The sequence below is a fragment of the Pseudophryne corroboree genome, chromosome 4 (assembly GCF_028390025.1).
Source record: "Pseudophryne corroboree isolate aPseCor3 chromosome 4, aPseCor3.hap2, whole genome shotgun sequence".
Taxonomy (NCBI): Eukaryota; Metazoa; Chordata; class Amphibia; order Anura; family Myobatrachidae; genus Pseudophryne; species Pseudophryne corroboree.
In genome coordinates, this window is record NC_086447.1 from 415,914,894 (window position 1) to 415,935,983 (window position 21,090).

The following is a 21,090-nucleotide window of genomic DNA, read 5'->3' on the forward strand; positions in this document are numbered from 1 at the left end:
GAAGAGCATCCGTCTGTCACCAAAAGCCAGGATCTCCCTTCGGGTGGTATTCAGTATGCCGGCTGTTGGGATCCCGGCGCTCAGTATACAGACGTCGGAATCCCGACACCCGGCATACAGACAACTGTTCTCCCTTTTGAGGGTCGACGACCCCCCTGGAGGGAGAATAATCAGCGTGGCACGCGTAGCGCTCTACCGTGCCCGCAAGGGGCTCATTTGCGCTCGGTCAGCTGTCGGTATGCCGGCGGTCGGGATCCTGGCACCGGTATGCTGGCCGCCGGGATTCCATCTGCCGACATACCATAGTACACCCCTCCCTTCTGTGGTGGGCTACAGACTTCTCACCCACTCGAGGGCCGACGGTTCGGGATTCAGAATTGGATTCTGCTAACCACAGACGCAAGCCTCAGAGGTTGGGGAGCAGTCACCTAGGGGTGCAGTTTCAAGAAAGATGGTCAAGTCAGGAAGACGTCCTTCCATTCAACATTCTGGAACTCAGGGCTATATACAACGCCCTTCTTCAGGCCTCATATCTTCTTCAAGATCGGGCCATTCAGGTTCAGTCGAGCAATGTGACTGCAGTGACGTACATAAACCGACACGGCGGAGCAAAAAGCAGAGCAGCACTGTCAGAGGTATCAAGAATTCTGCTCTGGGCAGAAAAACACGTTGTGGCGTTGTTTTCATTCCGGGAGTAGACAACTGGAAAGCAGACATGACCTGCACCCGGGGGAGTGGGGCCTCCACCCGGAGGTGTTCAGGTGCTTGACACATCGATGGGGATGTCCGCAATCGACATGATGGCCTCTTGCCTCAACAAGAAGCTCAAGCGGTATTGTTCCAGGTCGAGAGACCCCGTGGCAGTGGATGCTCTGACGACTCCATGGGTCTATCACATGGTGTACATGTTCCCTCCATTTCCGCTGATACTAAAAATTCTGAAAAGAATTAAAAGAGAAAAAGTTCAAGCAATTCTCATTGCTCCGGACTAGCTAAGAAGGGCGTGGTACACGGACCTTCTGGAGATGCTCCTGTAAGATCCGTGGCCTCTGCCTCTTCGCGAAGATATTTTTCAACAGGGCCCGTTTATCTATCAAGACTTAGCACGGATACGTTTGATGGCATGGAAGTTGAATGGTTGATTCTAGCCAGGAGAGGCATCCCCAGAAAAGGTCATCCCGACTATGATCCAAGCCAGGAAGGGGGTAACGTCTAAACATTACCACCGTATTTGGAAGAAATAACGTCTTTTGGTGTGAGAGCAGAAGATATTCTGCGGTTGAATTTCATCTGGGACGTTTCCTGCTTTTTCTGCAGTCGGGTGTGGATGTGCGCCTACGTCTGGGCTCCATAAAAGTCCAGATTTCGGCCATGTCCATTTTCTTTCAGAAACAATTGGCTTCTCTCCCTGAGGTCCAGACGTTCTTGAAAGGGGTTCTGCCCATCCAGCCTCCCACGGCACCTTGGGATCTCAATTTGGTGCTGCAGTTCCTCCAGTCGGATTGGTTTGAACCATTACAGGAGGTAGACGTAAAATATCTTACGTGGAAGACTGTCACACTGTTGGCCATGGCTTCAGCAAGACGTGTGTCTGAGCAGAGGGTGTTGTCTCACAAGAGCCCCTATTTAATTTTCCATGAGGACAGAGATGAACTCAGGACTCGTTAGCAATTTCTTCCTAAAGTGGTGTCTTCGTTTCACATCCGCCAACCCATTGTGGTACCTGTTGTTATTGACACATCTGTTACTTCAAAGTCTTTCGATGTTGTGAGGGCTTTGAAGGTGTATGTGAAGAGAACAGCTCGTCACAGGAAATTGGACTCGATTGTTCTTTACGATCCCAATAAGATTGGGTGTTCTGCTTCTAAGCAGTCAATTGCACACTGGATCAGGCTCACTATCCAGCATGCTTATTCCACGGCAGGATTGCTGATTCCAAAATCTGTACAGGCCTACTCGACTAGGTCAGTGGGTTCTTCTTGGGCGGCTGCCCGCGGTGTCTCGGCCTACAAGCTCTGCCGAACAGCTACATGGTCAGGTTCGAACACAGTTGCAAAGTTCTATAAGTTTGATACTTTGGCCTCTGAGGACCTTCAGTTTGGTCAATTAGTTCTGCAGGAGCCTCAGCACTCTCCCACCCGGTTTGGGAGCTTTGGTACTTCCCCATGGTACTAAAGGGATCCCCAGTATCCTCTAGGACGTAAGAGATAATAGGATTTTAATTACCTGCCAGTAAATCCTTTTCTCGTAGTCCGCTGAGGATACTGGGTGCCCGCCCGGTGCTTTGTTCATCATGCACGGTTACTTGGTTTAGTATTGTTTGTTTCAGCTGTTGCTTTACCTGTTCCAAGTTTGGTCAGGATGGCTTTCCTCTTGTTTGTATGTGCTGGTTCGGAATGTCACCACTATCCTTTTATATCCTTCTCTCAAAGTATGTCCGTCTCCTCGGGCACAGTTTCCTAGACTGAGTTTGGTAGGAGGGGCATAGAGGGAGGAGCCAGCCGACACTATCAAATTCTCAAAGTGCCTATGGCTCCTAGTGGACCTGTCTGTACCCCATGGTACTAAATGGATCCCTAGTATCTCTACGAACTAAGAGAAAAGGATTTACCCGGTATGTAATTAAAATCCTATTTTTGTAGAACGCACAGTGATGCTTCACAGGTTTTTAGTCCTCTATGAGATCCTAAAATTAAATCACTACAAGTGTAGGAACCTTGTATGACTTTGACTATTTTCTTGATCATGTTAACAATCTTGTTTTAGGAAGGAAAACAATAATATTATTTGTAAAGACTTAAAAGAAGGTGATAAGAGGCCAATTCCCAATCCAATTCGCCATTTTCAAGATGCATTTCATCCATATCCAGAAGTTATGTCTGCAATAAAAAATGCTGGGTTTGAAAGACCCACTCCAATTCAGGTAAATACACAAAGCTTGGTCAAAGTGAAAACTTGAGAGAGCCGATATATTTTTTTGTTCTAATGCACTTTTTATTACCCCAAGAGTTTTACAGGTGTGGAGTCTATTTATTTAGAGTATTATAGGGGTATATGCAATTGTTTTTAAATTCGACACAATTCGACAGTCACATATTTAGAGTATTATAGGGGTATATGCAATTGTTTTTAAATTCGTCACAATTCGACAGTCACATACCCTCCCGTCGGGAACCGGAATTCGACATATTCATTAAAAAACGGATTCGACAGTCCAGCTGTTGAAAAACGGACCAATTGACGGATGACCAATCAGCCACTGACCGCGAGTAACCTCACCGCTGACCGCAAAGTTCCCACCGTTGAAGATAATGGAGCGGCTGTGCGATGTGCCGTCTGACAGCTCAGACGCGCACAGGCAATCAGGAGAGTGCCACGACGTGGCACTTCCTGATTGGCTGAAGGGACCCTCTGTGACAGGAGTCACGTGGGGTCCCGGCATTTTGGGAAAGGGGTCCCATGTGTAAACATGGGACCCCTTTCAGTGCGTGGTCCGGGTAAATGCGTTTTCTTTTTTTGCCAAGTACGTGGATTACAAAAAAGAAGAGGACGGAGCTACACTGGATTTTGGTGAGTATAATTTTATTATCAGGTACACCGTGGATTCTACTTGGAGAAGTGGACCGAACCTCGTGTGAACATAGGTAAGTATGTGTGTATGTTGGTGTGCATGTATGCAATAAAGTTTTACTTTCACGGTGTGTGTGTGTACTGTTTTTATTTGGGTATTTTTTTTGCAGTAGAACTACAGTTACCAGCGGGCCCGTTTCCCCCCCGCATGCTGGTACTTGTGGTTCTCCAAGTACCAGCTTGCGGGGGAGGCTTGCTGGGACTTGTAGTTCTGCTACAAAAAACAATACTCTTTTATTTGACACAAGGCTATCAGCCCCCCATCCGCAACCCTTGAATGGAGGGGACAGCCTCGGGCTTCACCCTTGGCCCTTGGGTGGCTGGAGGGGGGAAACTCCTTGATTTAAGGGGTCCCCACTCCTCCAGGGTACCCCGGCCAGGGGTGACTAGTTGGGGATTTAATGCCACGGCCGCAGGGACCGGTATAAAAGTATCCCCCGGCTGTGGCATTATCTCTCCAGCTAGTGGAGCCCGGTGCTGGTGTTGAAAATACGGGGGACCCCTACGTCTTTTGTCCCCCATATTTTTTGCACCAGGACCAAACGCAGAGCCCGGTGCTGGTTGTTAAAATACGGGTGATCCCCTGTCAATTTCCCCCCCCCGGATTTTTACAACCAGGACCGGCTCTAAGATCCCGAGGCTGGTTATGCTTAGGAGGGGGGACCCCACACATATTTTTTTTTGTGATTTTTAACCCACTAAAAACATGCTCTGATCTCTCCATATTATTTTAGTCAGTAAAAAAAAAATATATATATTCTTTTAAAAAATATGTAAATAATACTTGTGGCTCCTAATAGACAAACCAAGTAGATAATCCCTTTTAATATAAATAGATATGCTATTAGCAACAAAAAAAACACACAAAAAAAACATGTTTTTAAAATTTTTTATTAGATTCCGCCAGCAAAATGAGGCGGACTGAAATTGACGAAATGACTGTCGAAAAGCACTGTTGTCGAATCGACATTCTTCAATTGAATATACTTTTGTCGAAAAGCCGCATTTTTACCATTGCAGACATGTCGAATTTAACAACTGTCGAATTTCAAAAAGTCGAATCTGAAACGTCCGTTTTTTTGTCGAAAAGTACTGTATTGCATTGTCGAATTTTTTTTTGTGTCGAAAATGCCCCGTTTTTCGATATTTGCGGCAATTCGACCGCAATTGCATATACCCCATATACTTATTTTCTTTGTAAAATAGATAAAGTTTTAAAAAATGTTTCACATTTTTACAGTTACAAAATATATGTATTTCCCTACACTGCCACTGCATTACCATTATTTTTCTGACGTCCTAGTGGATGCTGGGATCTCCGTAAGGACCATGGGGAATAGCCGCTCCGCAGGAGACTGGGCACAACTAAGAAAGATTTAGGACTACCTGGTGTGCACTGGCTCCTCCCTCTATGCCCCTCCTCCAGACCTCAGTTAGAATTTTGTGCCCGGCCGAGCTGGATGCACACTAGGGGCTCTCCTGAGCTCCTAGAAAAGAAAGTATAATTTAGGTTTTTTATTTTCAGTGAGATCTGCTGGCAACAGTCTCACTGCTACGAGGGACTAAGGGGAGAAAAGCGAACCTACCTGCTTGCAGCTAGCTTGGGCTTCTAGGCTACTGGACACCATTAGCTCCAGAGGGATCGAACACAGGCCCAGCCTCGGTCGTCCGGTCCCGAAGCCGCGCCGCCGTCCCCCTTACAGAGCCAGAAGCAAGAAGACGTTCCTGGAAATCGGCGGCAGAAGACTTCGGTCTTCATCAAGGTAGCGCACAGCACTGCAGCTGTGCGCCATTGCTCCCCATGCACACCACACACTCCGGTCACTGATGGGTGCAGGGCGCTGGGGGGGGGGCGCCCTGGGCTGCAATAATAGTACCTTGCTGGCAAAATAAACACATAATATAGTCATTAAGACTATATATGTGTAAAATCCCCTGCCAGATATACATATAAAAAAGCGGGAGAAGTCCACCGGAAAAGGGGCGGGGCTATCTCCCTCAGCACACTGGCGCCATTTTCCCTCACAGCTCCGCTGGAAGGACGCTCCCCAGGCTCTCCCCTGCAGTTTCCAGACTACATAGGGTAAAAAAGAGAGGGGGGGCACTAAATTTAGGCGCAATCTGTGTAATATCAGCAGCTATAGGGGAAAAATCACTATGGGTAGTGTGAATCCCTGTATATATAGCGCTCTGGTGTGTGCTGGCATACTCTCTCTCTGTCTCCCCAAAGGACTTTGTGGGGTCCTGTCCTCAGTCAGCGCATTCCCTGTGTGTGTGCGGTGTGTCGGTACGGCTGTGTCGACATGTTTGATGAGGAGGCTTATGTGGAGGCGGAGCAGATGCCGATAAATGTGATGTCACCCCCTGCGGGGTCGACACCTGAGTGGATGGACATGTGGAAGGAATTACGCGACCGTGTCAACTCCTTACATAAAAGGTTTGACGACATAGCAGATGTGGGACAGCCGGCTTCTCAGCCCGTGCCTGCCCAGGCGTCTCAAAAGCCATCAGGGGCCCTAAAACGCCCACTACCTCAGATGGCAGACACAGATGTCGACACGGATACTGACTCCAGTGTCGACGACGATGAGACTAGTGTACATTCCAATAGAGCCACCCGTTACATGATTACGGCAATGAAAAATGTGTTGCACATTTCAGATATTACCCCAGGTACCACAAAAAAGGGTATTATGTTTGGGGAGAAAAAGCTTCCAGTGGTTTTTCCCCCATCTGATGAATTAAATGAAGTGTGTGAAGAAGCGTGGGTTTCCCCCGATAAGAAACTGGTAATTTCTAAAAGGTTACTAATGGCGTACCCTTTCCCGCCAGAGGATAGGTCACGTTGGGAGACATCCCCTAGGGTGGATAAAGCGCTCACACGTCTGTCAAAGAAGGTGGCACTACCGTCTCCGGACACGGCCGCCCTAAAGGAGCCTGCAGATAGAAAGCAGGAGGCTATCCTGAAGTCTGTATATACACACTCAGATATTATACTGAGACCAGCTATTGCTTCAGCATGGATGTGCAGTGCTGCAGCTGCGTGGTCAGATTCCCCTGTCAGATAACATTGATACCTTAGACAGGGACACTATATTGCTAACCATAGAGCATATTAAAGACGCAGTCTTATACATGAGAGATGCACAGAGGGATATTTGCCGGCTGGCATCTAAAATAAACGCAATGTCCATTTCTGCCAGGAGAGGATTGTGGACTCGGCAGTGGACAGGTGATGCTGATTCTAAAAGGCACATGGAAGTTTTGCCTTAGAAGGGTGAGGAGTTGTTTGGGGATGGTCTCTCGGACCTCGTTTCCACAGCTACAGCTGGGAAATCAACATTTTTACCCCATGTTCCCTCACAGCCGAAGAAAGCACCGTATTATCAGGTACAGTCCTTTCGGTCCCAGAAAGGCAAGCGGGTTAAAGGCGCGTCCTTTCTGCCCAGAGGCAGAGGTAGAGGGAAAAAGCTGCAGCATACAGCCAGTTCCCAGGAACAAAAGTCCTCCCCCGCTTCCTCTAAGTCCACCGCAGAGGCAGTGCTGGAGGCAATTCACAAGCTGTATTTGCAGCAGGTGATAGTCACGGTACCCCTCCTTCAACAAGGACGGGGTTACTATTCCACAATGTTTGTGGTACCGAAACCGGACGGTTCGGTGAGACCATCCTAAATTTGAAATCCTTGAACACTTATATACGAAGGTTCAAGTTCAAAATGGAATTGCTCAGGGCGGTTATTGCAAGCCTGGACGAAAGGGATTACATGGTATCACTGGACATCAAGGATGCTTACCTGCATGTCCCCATTTACCCCCCTCACCAGGAGTACCTCAGATTTGTGGTACAGGACTGTCATTACCAATTCCAGACGTTGCCGTTTGGTCTGTCCACGGCACCGAGGGTATTTACCAAGGTAATGGCAGAGATGATGATACTCCTTCGAAAAAAGGGAGTTATAATTATCCCGTACTTGGACGATCTCCTTATAAAGGCGAGGTCCAGGGAACAGTTGTTGATCGGAGTAGCACTGGCTCGGGCAGTGCTACAACAGCACGGCTGGATCCTGAACATTCCGAAGTCGCAGCTGGTTCCTACAACGCGTCTACTGTTCCTGGGGATGGTTCTGGACACAGAACAGAAAAAAGTGTTTCTCCCGGAGGAGAGGGCCAAGGAGTTGTCATCTCTAGTCAGAGACCTCCTAAAACCAAAACAGGTGTCGGTGCACCACTGCACGCGAGTCCTGGGAAAAATGGTGGCTTCTTACGAAGCAATTCTATTCGGAAGGTTCCATGCAAGGATCTTTCAGTGGGATCTGTTGGACAAGTGGTCCGGATCGCATCTTCAGATGCATCGGCTGATAACCCTGTCTCCAAGGACCAGGGTGTCGCTGCTGTGGTGGCTGCAGAGTGCTCATCTTCTAGAGGGCCGCAGATTCGGCATACAGGACTGGGTCCTGGTGACCACGGATGCCAGCCTTCGAGGTTGGGGGGCAGTCACGCAGGGAAGAAACTTCCAAGGACAATGGTCAAGTCAGGAGACTTCCCTACACATAAATATTCTGGAAATAAGGGCCATTTACAATGCCCTAAGTCAGGCAAGACCCCTGCTTCAACACCAGCCGGTGCTGATCCAGTCAGACAACATCACGGCGGTCGCCCATGTAAACTGACAGGGTGGCACAAGTAGCAGGATGGCAATGGCAGAAGCCACAAGGGTTCTCCGATGGGCGGAAAATCACGTGTTAGCACTGTCAGCAGTGTTCATTCCGGGAGTGGACAACTGGGAAGCAGACTTCCTCAGCAGACACGACCTCCACCCGGGAGAGTGGGGACTTCATCCAGAAGTCTTCAAAATGCTGGTAAACCGTTGGGAACGGCCACAGGTGGACATGATGGCGTCCCGCCTCAACAAACAGTTGAAAAGATATTGCGCCAGGTCAAGGGACCCTCAGGCGATAGCTGTGGACGCTCTAGTGACACCGTGGGTGTACCAGTCGGTTTATGTGTTCCCTCCTCTTCCTCTCATACCCAAGGTACTGAGAATAATAATAAGAAGAAGAGGAGTAAGAACTATACTAGTGGTTCCGGATTGGCCAAGAAGAGCCTGGTACCCGGAACTTCAAGAGATGTTATCAGAGGACCCATGGCCTCTGCCGCTCAGACAGGACCTGCTGCTGCAGGGGCCCTGTCTGTTCCAAGACTTACCGCGACTGCGTTTGACGGCATTGCGGTTGAACACCGGATCCTAAAGAAAAAGGCATTCCGGAGGAAGTTATTCCTACACTGATTAAAGCTAGGAAAGAGGTGACCGCAAACCATTATCACCGCATATGGCGGAAATATGTTGCGTGGTGTGAGGCCAGGAAGGCCCCAACGGAGGAATTTCAACTGGGTCGTTTTCTGCACTTCCTGCAGTCAGGAGTGACTATGGGCCTAAAATTGGGCTCCATTAAGGTCCAGATTTCGGCTCTGTCCATTTTCTTCCAAAAAGAACTGGCTTCACTGCCTGAAGTTCAGACTTTTGTTAAAGGCGTGCTGCATATTCAGCCCCCGTTTGTGCCTCCAGTGGCACCGTGGGATCTCAACGTGGTGTTGGATTTCCTAAAGTCGCATTGGTTTGAGCCACTTAAGACCATGGAGCTAAAATACCTCACGTGGAAAGTGGTCATGCTGTTGGCCCTGGCGTCGGCCAGGCGTGTATCAGAATTGGCGGCTTTGTCATGTAAAAGCCCTTATCTGATTTTTCATACGGATAGGGCGGAATTGAGGACTCGTTCCCAATTCCTTCCTAAGGTGGATCAGCGTTTCATGTGAACCAACCTATTGTGGTGCCTGCGGCTACTCGGGACTTGGAGGACTCCAAGTTGCTGGACGTAGTCAGGGCCCTGAAAATATATGTTTCCAGGACGGCTGGAGTCAGGAAAACTGACTCGCTGTTTATCCTGTATGCACCCAACAAGCTGGGTGCTCCTGCTTCTAAGCAGACTATTGCTCGCTGGATCTGTAGCACGATTCAACTTGCACATGCTGCTGCTGGACTGCCGCATCCTAAATCGGTAAAAGCCCATTCCACGAGGAAAGTGGGCTCTTCTTGGGCGGCTGCCCGAGGGGTCTCGGCTTTACAACTTTGCCGAGCTGCTACTTGGTCGGGTTCAAACACTTTTGCAAGATTCTACAAGTTTGATACCCTGGCTGAGGAGGACCTTGAGTTTGCTCATTCGGTGCTGCAGAGTCATCTGCACTCTCCCGCCCGTTTGGGAGCTTTGGTATAATCCCCTTACGGAGTTCCCAGCATCCACTAGGACGTCAGAGAAAATAAGATTTTACTCACCGGTAAATCTATTTCTCGTAGTCCGTAGTGGATGCTGGGCGCCCATCCCAAGTGCGGATTGTCTGCAATACTTGTATATAGTTATTGCCTAACTAAAGGGTTATTGTTATGAGCCTTCTGTTCGTGAGGCTCAGTTGTTTTTCATACTGTTAACTGGGTATAGTATCACGAGTTGTACGGTGTGATTGGTGTGGCTGGTATGAGTCTTACCCGGGATTTCAAATCCTTTCCTTATTGTGTCAGCTCTTCCGGGCACAGTTTCCTAACTGAGGTCTGGAGGAGGGGCATAGAGGGAGGAGCCAGTGCACACCAGGTAGTCCTAAATCTTTCTTAGTTGTGCCCAGTCTCCTGCGGAGCCGCTATTCCCCATGGTCCTTACGGAGTTCCCAGCATCCACTACGGACTACGAGAAATAGATTTACCGGTGAGTAAAATCTTATTTAAATTGTACAGAACTTGCAGTGTCTTGAGGAGGAACACGGACTATGGTGCAGATTCGCTTAGCTGTCCACATACAGACTCACAAACAGTCCCAAAGCTGCAGTTAACACGTATTTCTGCTTGCAGATTATGAAGTCTGCCCTATATGTATAACTTTTACAGAAAAGCAGAATTACTTTTTATTTCTGGTTTTGGGAACATACCAGATATAAGTTTTCCCGTATAGTAGATCTCATACTGTACCTGTATCTGTAGATTTAAAAACAAAAAAATATCTATATAATTTCAAGTATTTGAACATTAGAATGCAGTACACTATTCCTAATGTAAAATGATCATTCTTTTTTTCTTTTCTTTTTTTCACTGGTTTACAGTACTTTGGGGTGTAGAAGGCACCAATGCTGCAGTAGGTACAAAATGCAAACTAAAATTGTTGGAAATCTTGCTCTTCCCCCTCTGTATCCAGTGAGGCCAAATATCTAACGGAAAACCGTTTCCCTTTTGTTCCTCACAGGAAGTGGGCAGGATTTGCTCAGCTGCTGGAGCAGCTTCGTTTTTACTCTTAATTTGTAATTTTTTTAGTTAGCGATTAGCATTCTCTCAACTCAGCTGAAGGGGGACAGGCAGCTGTGCTCATCAGCGATCGTCCAGTTCCCAGCTATAGGGTTTCACACAGTCTTTGTTGTTTAGGGGACTTGCCCTAGGGTCTCCATTGTTTAGGCGATGCGCGACGTGCCGCAGCCAGAACGAACAGTGCAGCCCCATCTCTCTCACCAACTGTCCACCTTCTAGAACTCTCAGCTGGTTCCTGCGGGTGGAGCCTTGCCCATGTTCCCCTGCGGGTGTAAGCCAGATCACCACTGACACCTATGCACTGTATACTGGGAGCAGTGGCCACGATACTAGTGCAGCCCCCTGTCTACATAAGGGATATGCTATGCTTCAGACATGGATTACAACAGCTTTTCCTCCTCCTGTGCTGTAGATTGATTGCTGTTTTCCAAGTTTGAATGTTATGGCATGTTACTTGTCAGGATACGTCCTTATTGTATCTGTTGAATGTTGTCTGTGGAGACTGAACTTTGACCGCTTGGGCAATGGATGAAATTGAAGTGAGGTTAGTTAGGTGCACTAATGATGCTGCTTGCTGAAATAGGCTCTGTGGTAATGGCTATACGAATATCCAGAGTGGGAGTGGTATGCTGGAACTGTACTGGAACCGGACGCTGAACCTGGACACCAGCCTGATACTGGTAGTTCTGGATGCTGGCTGGGACCAGCGGTTCTGTGACTGGACACTAGCTGGAACAGTGGTACTGTGGCTGGCTGGGAACTGCTGTTCTGTTACTGGACGCCGAGCTGGTGTTGGTGGTTCTGGATGCTGTGCAGGGTACAGCGTTACTGTGGCTGGATATTGCAGACCTTGCACAGAAAGGAAGTAGTTTCAGGACTAGGAAGATTGAGTCTGTGGTTATGGGTGCTAGTACTATGGCTAGAAGCAAAGGAAATATACACACAGAATCATATGCCTGTTAGCTGGAAATTCAGGGGTTAATAGTACAGCAGGATTCAGGATGTCTGCAGCAGAAGGAGTGCACTGAACCAACAACTGGCTAATAGGTCTGAGATTAACAGTGCAATTAGGAAACAGCAGACTGGATACTTATGTGAAACTCACAGGTGGATGATTAGCCTGGAGGGAGTGTCTGCAAACTTAAAAACAAAAACTTGCTCAAGGCTGTAGTTTACTGTACTTGTAGGCAGGAAGCTTCTATGTTAGGGAATTTTAAGAAGTCTGTGAGCTTGTAGCAGTCGTCTTTGCAGAGTAATGAGACTAGAAACAGGAATGCTGTATATTGATTCACAGAGGATGAGCTAAGTGAAACTCTGAAGTCTGTAGCAGGAAAGGTTTACTGGCTGTGAGCAGTGCAGGAAACGAAAAACTGAAGTAATTAATTCACTGGAGCCAGGAAAAGCAAAGAGGCTTGCTTCTAACAGCAGCCTAGTAGTCAGGATGTGACTTATTGCTCTTGCTCTGAACAATGGTCAGAGAACGCTACCATAGGAATTGCAGGACTCCAATTGGTTGCCAGTGTCAGCTGTGACAAGGACACTCTGACTGGAAGGAATGCCGTCAGCTGACATGTTCCAATGGGATGTAGTTATGTGAAAAAGTGGGGAGTGGGGGTAGCTGTATAGAATCTTAAGCAAGTCCAGGGAAGGTGCTGGAGTTCCCCTAGTGAACTCCCTGAATATACTGCACAAAGAAGGAATGTTTTGCACCCCCTTTAGGGCGCTGGATTCTTAACACCCTGTTGCTAGGTGTCTAATAAGTAGGTGTGATAATGAAGAATATAAAATAATTTTTAATCCAAATAAAACACGATAAACATAATAAAATAATTCACATGCGAGTATAGGGTAATGAAATAAAATAGTTTAAAAATGATTAAGAAATGAAGTGGTACAGAAACACTTTTGGTGGCAGGAATAAAATCGTACCGGTGAAAGTATATGGAGCCACAGGTGTTGAGTAATGTAGAGTACCCCGGGAAATACCCTGCTTGTTGGCTCCTGGATTAAATTCCCACTGACCGTCTGTGTCGTCCTATTCGTCCAAGGAGTCCATCAGTTGGTAAAGGCACAGCAGGGCAACGCCAACGTGTTTCGGGGCTATTAAGTCCTTTTTTCAAGGCTGGATGCTCCCTGTGCTGCTGATCTATGCCTTTATGCTCCTCATCCATTCAAATGTGGCCATGTGTGCTTTGCCGGTGACTTCCTGTCCGGACTTCCCGGAACCGGAAGTGACTATTTCCCTGGGGCCGGAAGTGACATCATATCCCCTTGTGTTCCATACATGTTTGCGTTCCATAAGCAGGAAGTGATAGGTGTGGCTCTGTATATGAAGATGAAAGGTTCCAGGCTTTTAATGTAAGATTCATAATGCAGATGATTGATTCTCAGGCACATGAAAAAATAGAAGGAATGCAATTGGATATAAATCAAAAATATGAAATTAGATGAATTAGATGAATCTAAATTTATTATCATGGGAATATGATAAATGATGATAATAAATTATAGAGGGTATGTGAACCTGGAAGGGGTATGGTGGGTGTATTGGGATAAATTCTCCAAGAAGATGTATTTAACGTGGACGATGACTGTAGGAATAGCGTAATACAGGAACGATTAGAGGAACCATTTTATTTCGAATGGTTCGAGGAACCATATAATTAGAGGAACCATTTTATTTCGAAATCCTGATTGAGGATACATATTCTTGGAGAATTTATCCCGATACACCCACCATACCCCTTCCGGGTTCACATACCCTCTATAATTGATTATCATTTATCATATTCCCATGATAATACATTTAGATTCATCTAATTTCATATTTCTCTCACGTCCTAGAGGATGCTAGGGTCCTTATTAGTACCATGGGGTATAGACGGGTCCACTAGGAGCCATTGGCACTTCAAGAGTTTGAGAGTGTGGTCTGGCTCCTCCCTCTATGCTCCTCCTACCAGACCCAGTTTAGAAAATGTGCACGGAGGAGCCGGTCACAGCTAAGGGAGCGCTACAGAGCTTCTTCAGTAATAGTTTATTTTAGAGTTTATTATTTTACAGGGAGGCTGCTGGCAACAGCCTCCCTGATTCGAGGAACTAAGGAGGGGGTAGTGTCCACCCTGCGGGGTCTGAGCCACTATCACCGCTGACAGGACACTGAGCTCCTGAGGGGATCGAATGTTCCCCGCCACAGGGGATCGCTCACCCCTGCAGCATGCCGCCACCCCCTTACAGAGCCAGAAGATCAGAAGATGCAAGATATGGCGGCACAAGGGTAGGAGCGCAGCTCTGAGCGGTTGCGCTCCGGGAAGGCTCAGCGGCACACAGTGTTGGCGCTTTGAGAGGCGTCCTGAGCCAGCGTCTTAATACCCTACACTGGTCACAGACGCTAACCGGAGACTGAATCCCCAGGCTAGCGTCACAATCCTCCGTACTCAGATACTCAACAGGGGACGGAATCCCCCGCCTTGCGACGGAGTCCTCAGGCCAGAATAACGAATTTGTGTGTGAAGACGTGCCATCTTCAAGGGGCAGAGCTTCTCAGAGCGGACCCAGCAGCGTTCAGCGCCCTTTTTCCTGCCTGCCGTTCCTGTACACAGACGCTGACAGAGTTGTCCCTCCAAGCAACTCCAGCTATCCTGTGCGGTACCAGGGGGTTGTAGAAGTGGGGAGGCGGTGAATTAGATCTGTGCAACTATTACAGTACACAGTGGGTGCTGATAAGGGGTGTCCTTTATATATAACAGCGCTTTGAGTGGGTTGGCTCTGATCTCTGTCTCTCTCTTGCCATTCTCAGGGACGAAACTCTGTCTACCCTACCCTGTGTGTGGAGTGTTTGGGGTCTCCAGTTAGCTATGTCCAGGGACTCTGTGTCATATGCAGCTGAGGACATGTTCTCTCAGGATGATCTCATTCCATGTAATCAGGATTGCACTGCTGTAGCGCAGATACCAGCAAGGGAGCCGGAGTGGTTATCCTCTATCAAAACTATGATTTCTCAGATCTCTGCTAGGGTTGCTCAGAATGAATCTGCAACTCAGGTTTTGCAGAATTCTTTGGCAGTTTGGTCTGGTTCTGTTACCTCAGCCCCCCCCCTGTTGGTTCCCACAAATGTGCGCTTGCCCAGATCATGCAAGAAAACATGGATACCAACTCTGACATGGCAGACGGTGATGGAGACGTGCTCAGGGGGGCTGCATCTCTTGAAAAAGAGGCTATTAGAGATGTGTTGAATATTACTGACACAACACCTGAACAGGTTGAGGAGGCTTACTTCACTGACGATAAGAAAGCCTCGCTAACCTTCCCTGAGTCCAAAGAATTAAATGCTTTTTTTGAAAAAGCATGAGAAAATCCAGAGAAATAATTCCAGATCCCTAGGAAGGTTCTGGTTGCTTTCCCCTTCCCTGAGGAGGATAGAAAGAAATGGAAAATCCCACCCATAGTGGACGTGTCTGTATCCAGACTCTCAAAAAGGTGGTGTTACCTGTCCCAGGATCAACCGCCTTAAAGGAGCCTGCTGATTGTAAGATTGACACTACTCTTAAATCCATATACACGGCTTCAGGGGCGATACTCCGTCCTACTATTGCCTGTGCGTGGATCTTCAAAGCTATAGTAAAGTGGTCAGGCACGTTACTTGAGGATTTGGATACGTTGGATAAGAGTGACATTGAATTGTTTCTCCGTAACATTCAGGATTCTGCAGGTTTTATGGTGGAATCCATGAAAGACCTGGGTTCAATGGCTGCAGGAATTTCTTCCATGTCTGTCTCAGCTCGTCGGGGACTTTGGCTGCGCCAGTGGTCTGTCGACTCGTAATCCAGGAGAGGAGTGGAGACCCTACCCTACAAAGGTCAGGCTCTCTTTGGGGAAGCATTGGATGCGTGGTTTTCCATTGCTACAGCGGGTAAGTCCCCTTTTCTTCCCTTCGCAGCTCCGGCTACGAAGAAACCTTTCTCTTCACCTGCATTTCAGTCCTTTCGGATTTCTAAACCAAGAAAGGCCAAACCGGCCAACACCTTCTTTAGAGGGGGCTGACCAAAATCCAAGAAACCTGCTGCGGCAGGTTCCCAAGAACAGAAGCCTGCTTCAGGTGCGCCAAAGTCCTCCGCATAACGGTGGACAGCGCAGCCTGGAGGTAGGGCCGGTGGGGACGAGGCTCAGACATTTCAGTCATGTCTGGGTGTCGTCCGGCCTTGACCCTTGGGTACTAGATATTGTGTCCCTGGGTACCGGCTGGACTTTCAAGATCTCCCTTCTCACTGGTTCTTCACATCGGGCTTGCCAGCTTTGCCGGCAGACTGGGCTACACTACAGGGAGCCATCCAGAAGTTGGTGGAGGCACAGGTCATTGTACCAGTCCCTTCTCAAATGCAGAACACAGGTTACTTTTCGAACTTTTTCGTGGTACCGAAACCGGATGGTTCGGTCAGGCCCATTCTGAACTTAAAATCACTGAATCCCTTTCTGAGGCAGTTCAAGTTCAAGATGGAGTCTCTAAGGGCAGTGATATCAGGTCTGGAGGAGGGGGAATTCCTGGTATCCCTGGATATCAGATGCGTACCTTCACATTCCGATTTGGCTGCCGCATCAAGCTCATCTCCAATTCGCTCTGTTGGACTGTCATTTTCGGTTCCAGGCATTACCATTCGGCCGATCCACAACACCGAGAGTATTTACCAAGGTGATGGCGGAAATCATGGTTCTCCTCCGCAGGCAGGGGGTGAACATAATTCCGTATCTGGACGATCTGCTGATGAAGGCATCGTCCAAGGAGAAGCTGTTTCAGTCAATAGCTCTCATGACCCAGCTTCTCAAGGAACATGGTTGGATCCTGAATATCCCAAAATCACATTTGGAACCAACCAGGAGGTTGTCCTTTCTGGGAATGATCCTCGACACGGAGGTGCAGAGGGTGTTTCTTCCAGAGGAAAAAGCGTTGGTGATACAGGCAATGATCCGGGATGTCCTGAAGCCAGCCCGGGTGTCTGTCCATCAGTGCATTTGCCTTCTGGGGAAGATGGTGGACTCTTACGAGGCTCTGCAGTATGGGAGGTTTCATGCTCGGTCCTTCCAACTTGATCTCCTGGACAAGTTGTCGGGATCCCATCTACACATGCACCAGAGAATACTTCTGTCGCCAAAGGCCAGGATTTCACTCCTCTGGTGGCTGCAATACCTCACCTTTTGGAGGGCCGCAGGTTCGGAATTCAGGACTGGATCCTTCTAACTACGGATTCAAGTCTCCAGGGCTGGGGCGCAGTCACTCAAAGGGAAACCTTCCAAGGAAGGTGGTCAAGTCTGGAAGCCGGCCTGCCGATAAACATTCTGGAACTAAGAGCCGTATACAACGGTCTTCTCCAAGTGGCTCATCATCTTAGAAATCGGGCCATTCAGGTACAGTCAGACAACGTAACGACAGTGGCTTACATAAACCGACAAGGCGGAACGAAGAGCAGAGCTGCAATGTCATAGGTCACAAAAATCATCCTCTGGGCAGAAAAGCATGCGTTGGCGCTGTCAGCAATCTTCATTCCGGGAGTAGACAACTGGGAAGCGGACTTCCTCAGCAGACACGATCTCCATCCAGGAGAGTTGGGTCTCCATCCGGAGGTGTTCACGGAGGTAACAGATCTTTGGGGCGTGCCCCAAATTGACATGATGGCCTCTTGTCTCAACAAGAAGCTTTGGCTGTATTGTTCCAGGTCGAGGGACCCGCAAGCAGTGGCGGTGGACGCCCTAGTGACTCCGTGGGTGTTCCAGTCCGTGTACGTGTTTCCTCCACTTCCACTCATTCCAAGAGTTCTCAAACTCATAAGGAGAACAAGAGTTCAGGCAATCCTCATTGCTCCGGACTGGCCAAGAAGGGCTTGGTACGCGGATCTTCTGGATCTACTGCTAGAAGAGCCGAGGCCTCTTCCTCTTCGGGAGGACCTAGCTCAGAAGGGCATTCCGAACAAGGTTATTCTTACCCTGATACAGGCTAGGAAAGGAGTAACGTCTAAACATTACCATCGTATTTGGGAAAAATATGTATCTTGGTGTGAATCCAAGAAGTTTCCTACGGTGGAGTTTCAATTGGGACGGTTTCTCCTCTTCCTGCAAGCAGGTGTGGATATGGGTCATACTGTAGATTAGGATCCGTACAAATCCAGATTTCGGCCCTATCCGTTTTCTTCCAGAAACTGATGGCTGTCCTCCCTGAGGTTCAGACTTTTTTGAATGGAGTTCTGCACATCCAAGCTCCCTTTGTTCCGCCTGTGGCGCCCTGGGATCTTAACGTGGTGTTGCAGTTCCTCCAGTCGGATTGGTTTGAACCTCTACAGGAGGTTGAGGTCACGTTTCTCACGTTGAAGGCTGTCACTTTGTTGGCCTTAGCTTCTGCTAGACGCGTGTCGGAGCTGGGGGCTTTGTCATGTAAAAGCCCATACTTGATCTTCCACGAAGATAGAGCTGAGCTCCGGACACGTCAGCAGTTTCTTCCGAAGGTTGTGTCGGCATTTCATATCAACCAACCTATTGTGGTGCCAGTTGTGACTGACTCCTCAATCTCATCCAAGTTCATATATGTTGTAAGGGCTCTAAAGATCTATGTGAGGAGGACTGCTCCGCACAGAAAATCGAACTCTGTTTGTCCTGTATGATCCCAAGAAAATTGGGTGTCCTGCTTCTAAGCAGACAATATCTTGCTGGATCAGGTTCACTATCCAGCATGCGTATTTTACGGCAGGCTTGCCGTGTCCTACGTCTGTTAAGGCCCACTCTACTCGTAAGGTGGGTTCTTCCTAGGCGGCTGCCCGGGGTGTCTCGGCTTTGCAACTCTGCCGAGCAGCTACTTGGTCTGGGTCGAACACGTTCGCAAAGTTCAAGTTCGATACTTTGGCCTCTGAAGACCTAAAGTTTGGTCAAGTGGTTCTGCAGGAGCCTCTGCGCTCTCCCTCATGTTCTGGGAGCTTTGGTACATCCCCATTGTACTAATGTGGACCCCAGCATCCTCTAGGACGTAAGAGAAAATAGAATTTTAATTGCCTACCGGTAAATCCTTTTCTCCTAGATTACAAGAAAAGGATTTACCGGTAGGTAATTAAAATTCGTTATCCTGCAGTGGTTATTTAGTTCCGTACTGCTTAGTTCTTTGTAAGTACTGTTTTGTTACTTGGTAAGTACTCCCGTTTAGCTGTTGCTGATGTTTCAAGCTAGTTAGCTTAGGTTGCCTTGTGTGTGAGCTGGTGTGAATCTCGCCACTATCTGTGTAATCCTTCTCTCGAATATGTCTGTCTCCTCGGGCACAGTTTCTAGACTGGGTCTGGTAGAAGGGGCATAGAGGGAGGAGCCAGCTCAAACTATTCAAGTGCCAATGGCTCCTAGAGGACTCATCTATACCCCATGGTACTAATGTGGACCCCAGCATCCTCTACGGACTACGAGAAAAGGATTTACTGGTAGGTAATTAAAATCCTATTTCTCTGACGTCCTAGTGGATGCTGGGAACTCCGTAAGGACCATGGGGAATAGCGGCTCCGCAGGAGACTGGGCACAAAAGTAAAGCTTTAGGACTACCTGGTGTGCACTGGCTCCTCCCCCTATGACCCTCCTCCAAGCCTCAGTTAGATTTTTGTGCCCGGCCGAGAAGGGTGCACACTAGGGGCTCTCCTGAGCTTCTTAGTGAAAGTTTAGTTTTAGGTTTTTTATTTTCAGTGAGACCTGCTGGCAACAGGCTCACTGCATCGAGGGACTAAGGGGAGAAGAAGCGAACCTGCCTGCTTGCAGCCAGCTTGGGCTTCTTAGGCTACTGGACACCATTAGCTCCAGAGGGACCGAACACAGGCCCAGCCTCGGAGCTCGGTCCCAGAGCCGCGCCGCCGGCCCCCTTACAGAGCCAGAAGCAAGAATAGGTCCGGAAAAATCGGCGGCAGAAGACATCAGTCTTCAACAAGGTAGCGCACAGCACTGCAGCTGTGCGCCATTGTTACTCAGGCACACTTCACACTTCGGTCACTGAGGGTGCAGGGCGCTAGGGGGGGGCGCCCTGAGCAGCAATGTAAACACCTTGGCTGGCATAAATACACCACATATAACCCCCAGGGCTATATGGATGTATTTTAACCCCTGCCAGAACTCACCAAAAAGCGGGAGAAAAGGCCGCCGAGAAGGGGGCGGAGCCTATCTCCTCAGCACACGGGCGCCATTTTCCATCACAGCTCCGCTGGAAGGACGTCTCCCTGACTCTCCCCTGCAGTCCTGCACTACAGAAAAGGGTAAAAAAGAGAGGGGGGCACTAATTTGGCGCAGTTTTAATACTAACAACAGCTATAAAGGGAAAAGCACATTTTATAGTGGTATTCCTGTCTATATATAGCGCTCTGGTGTGTGCTGGCATACTCTCCCTCTGTCTCTCCAAAGGGCTAGTGGGGTCCTGTCCTCTATCAGAGCATTCCCTGTGTGTGTGCGGTGTGTCGGTACGATTGTGTCGACATGTTTGAGGAGGAAAATGAGATGGAGGCGGAGCAATTGCCTATTATAGAGTTGTCACCCCCTAGGGAGTCGACACCTGAGTGGATGAGCTTATGGAAGGAATTGCGTGACAGTGTCAGCTCTTTACGACAGACAGTTGACGACATGAGACAGCCGGCTACTCAGCTTGTGCCTGTCCAGGGGTCTCAAACGCCATCAGGGGCTTTAAAACGCCCGTTACCTCAAATGGCAGACACAGACACGGATACTGACTCCAGTGTCGATGATGAGGAGACAAACGTGACTTCCACTAGAGCCACACGTTACATGATTGAAGCAATGAAAAATGTATTGCATATCTCTGATAATACAAGTACCACTAAAAAGGGTATTATGTTTGGTGAGAAAAAACTGCCTGTAGTTTTTCCTGTATCCGAGGAATTAAATGAAGTGTGTGATGAGGCGTGGGTTTCCCCCGATAAAAAACTGATAATTCCTAAAAGGTTATTGGCATCGTATCCTTTCCCGCCAGAGGATAGGGCACGTTGGGAAACACCCCCTAGGGTGGATAAAGCGCTGACACGCTTGTCTAAACAGGTAGCACTACCCTCTCCTGATACGGCCGCCCTAAAGGAACCTGCCGATAGAAAGCTGGAGAA

General features: G+C 48.3%; 1 protein-coding gene across 2 annotated transcripts in view; it reads left to right on the top strand.

The window, feature by feature from the left end:
• The window catches only part of LOC134909670 (probable ATP-dependent RNA helicase DDX43), a 575,661-nt gene that overhangs the window by 217,257 nt on the left and 337,314 nt on the right, over nucleotides 1-21,090 (top strand). For both annotated transcript variants that reach the window (XM_063916810.1, XM_063916811.1), the window contains exon 6: nucleotides 2,767-2,923. In XM_063916810.1, the coding sequence (XP_063772880.1) occupies nucleotides 2,767-2,923 (157 nt within the window). The remainder of the gene's footprint in view (nucleotides 1-2,766; nucleotides 2,924-21,090) is intronic.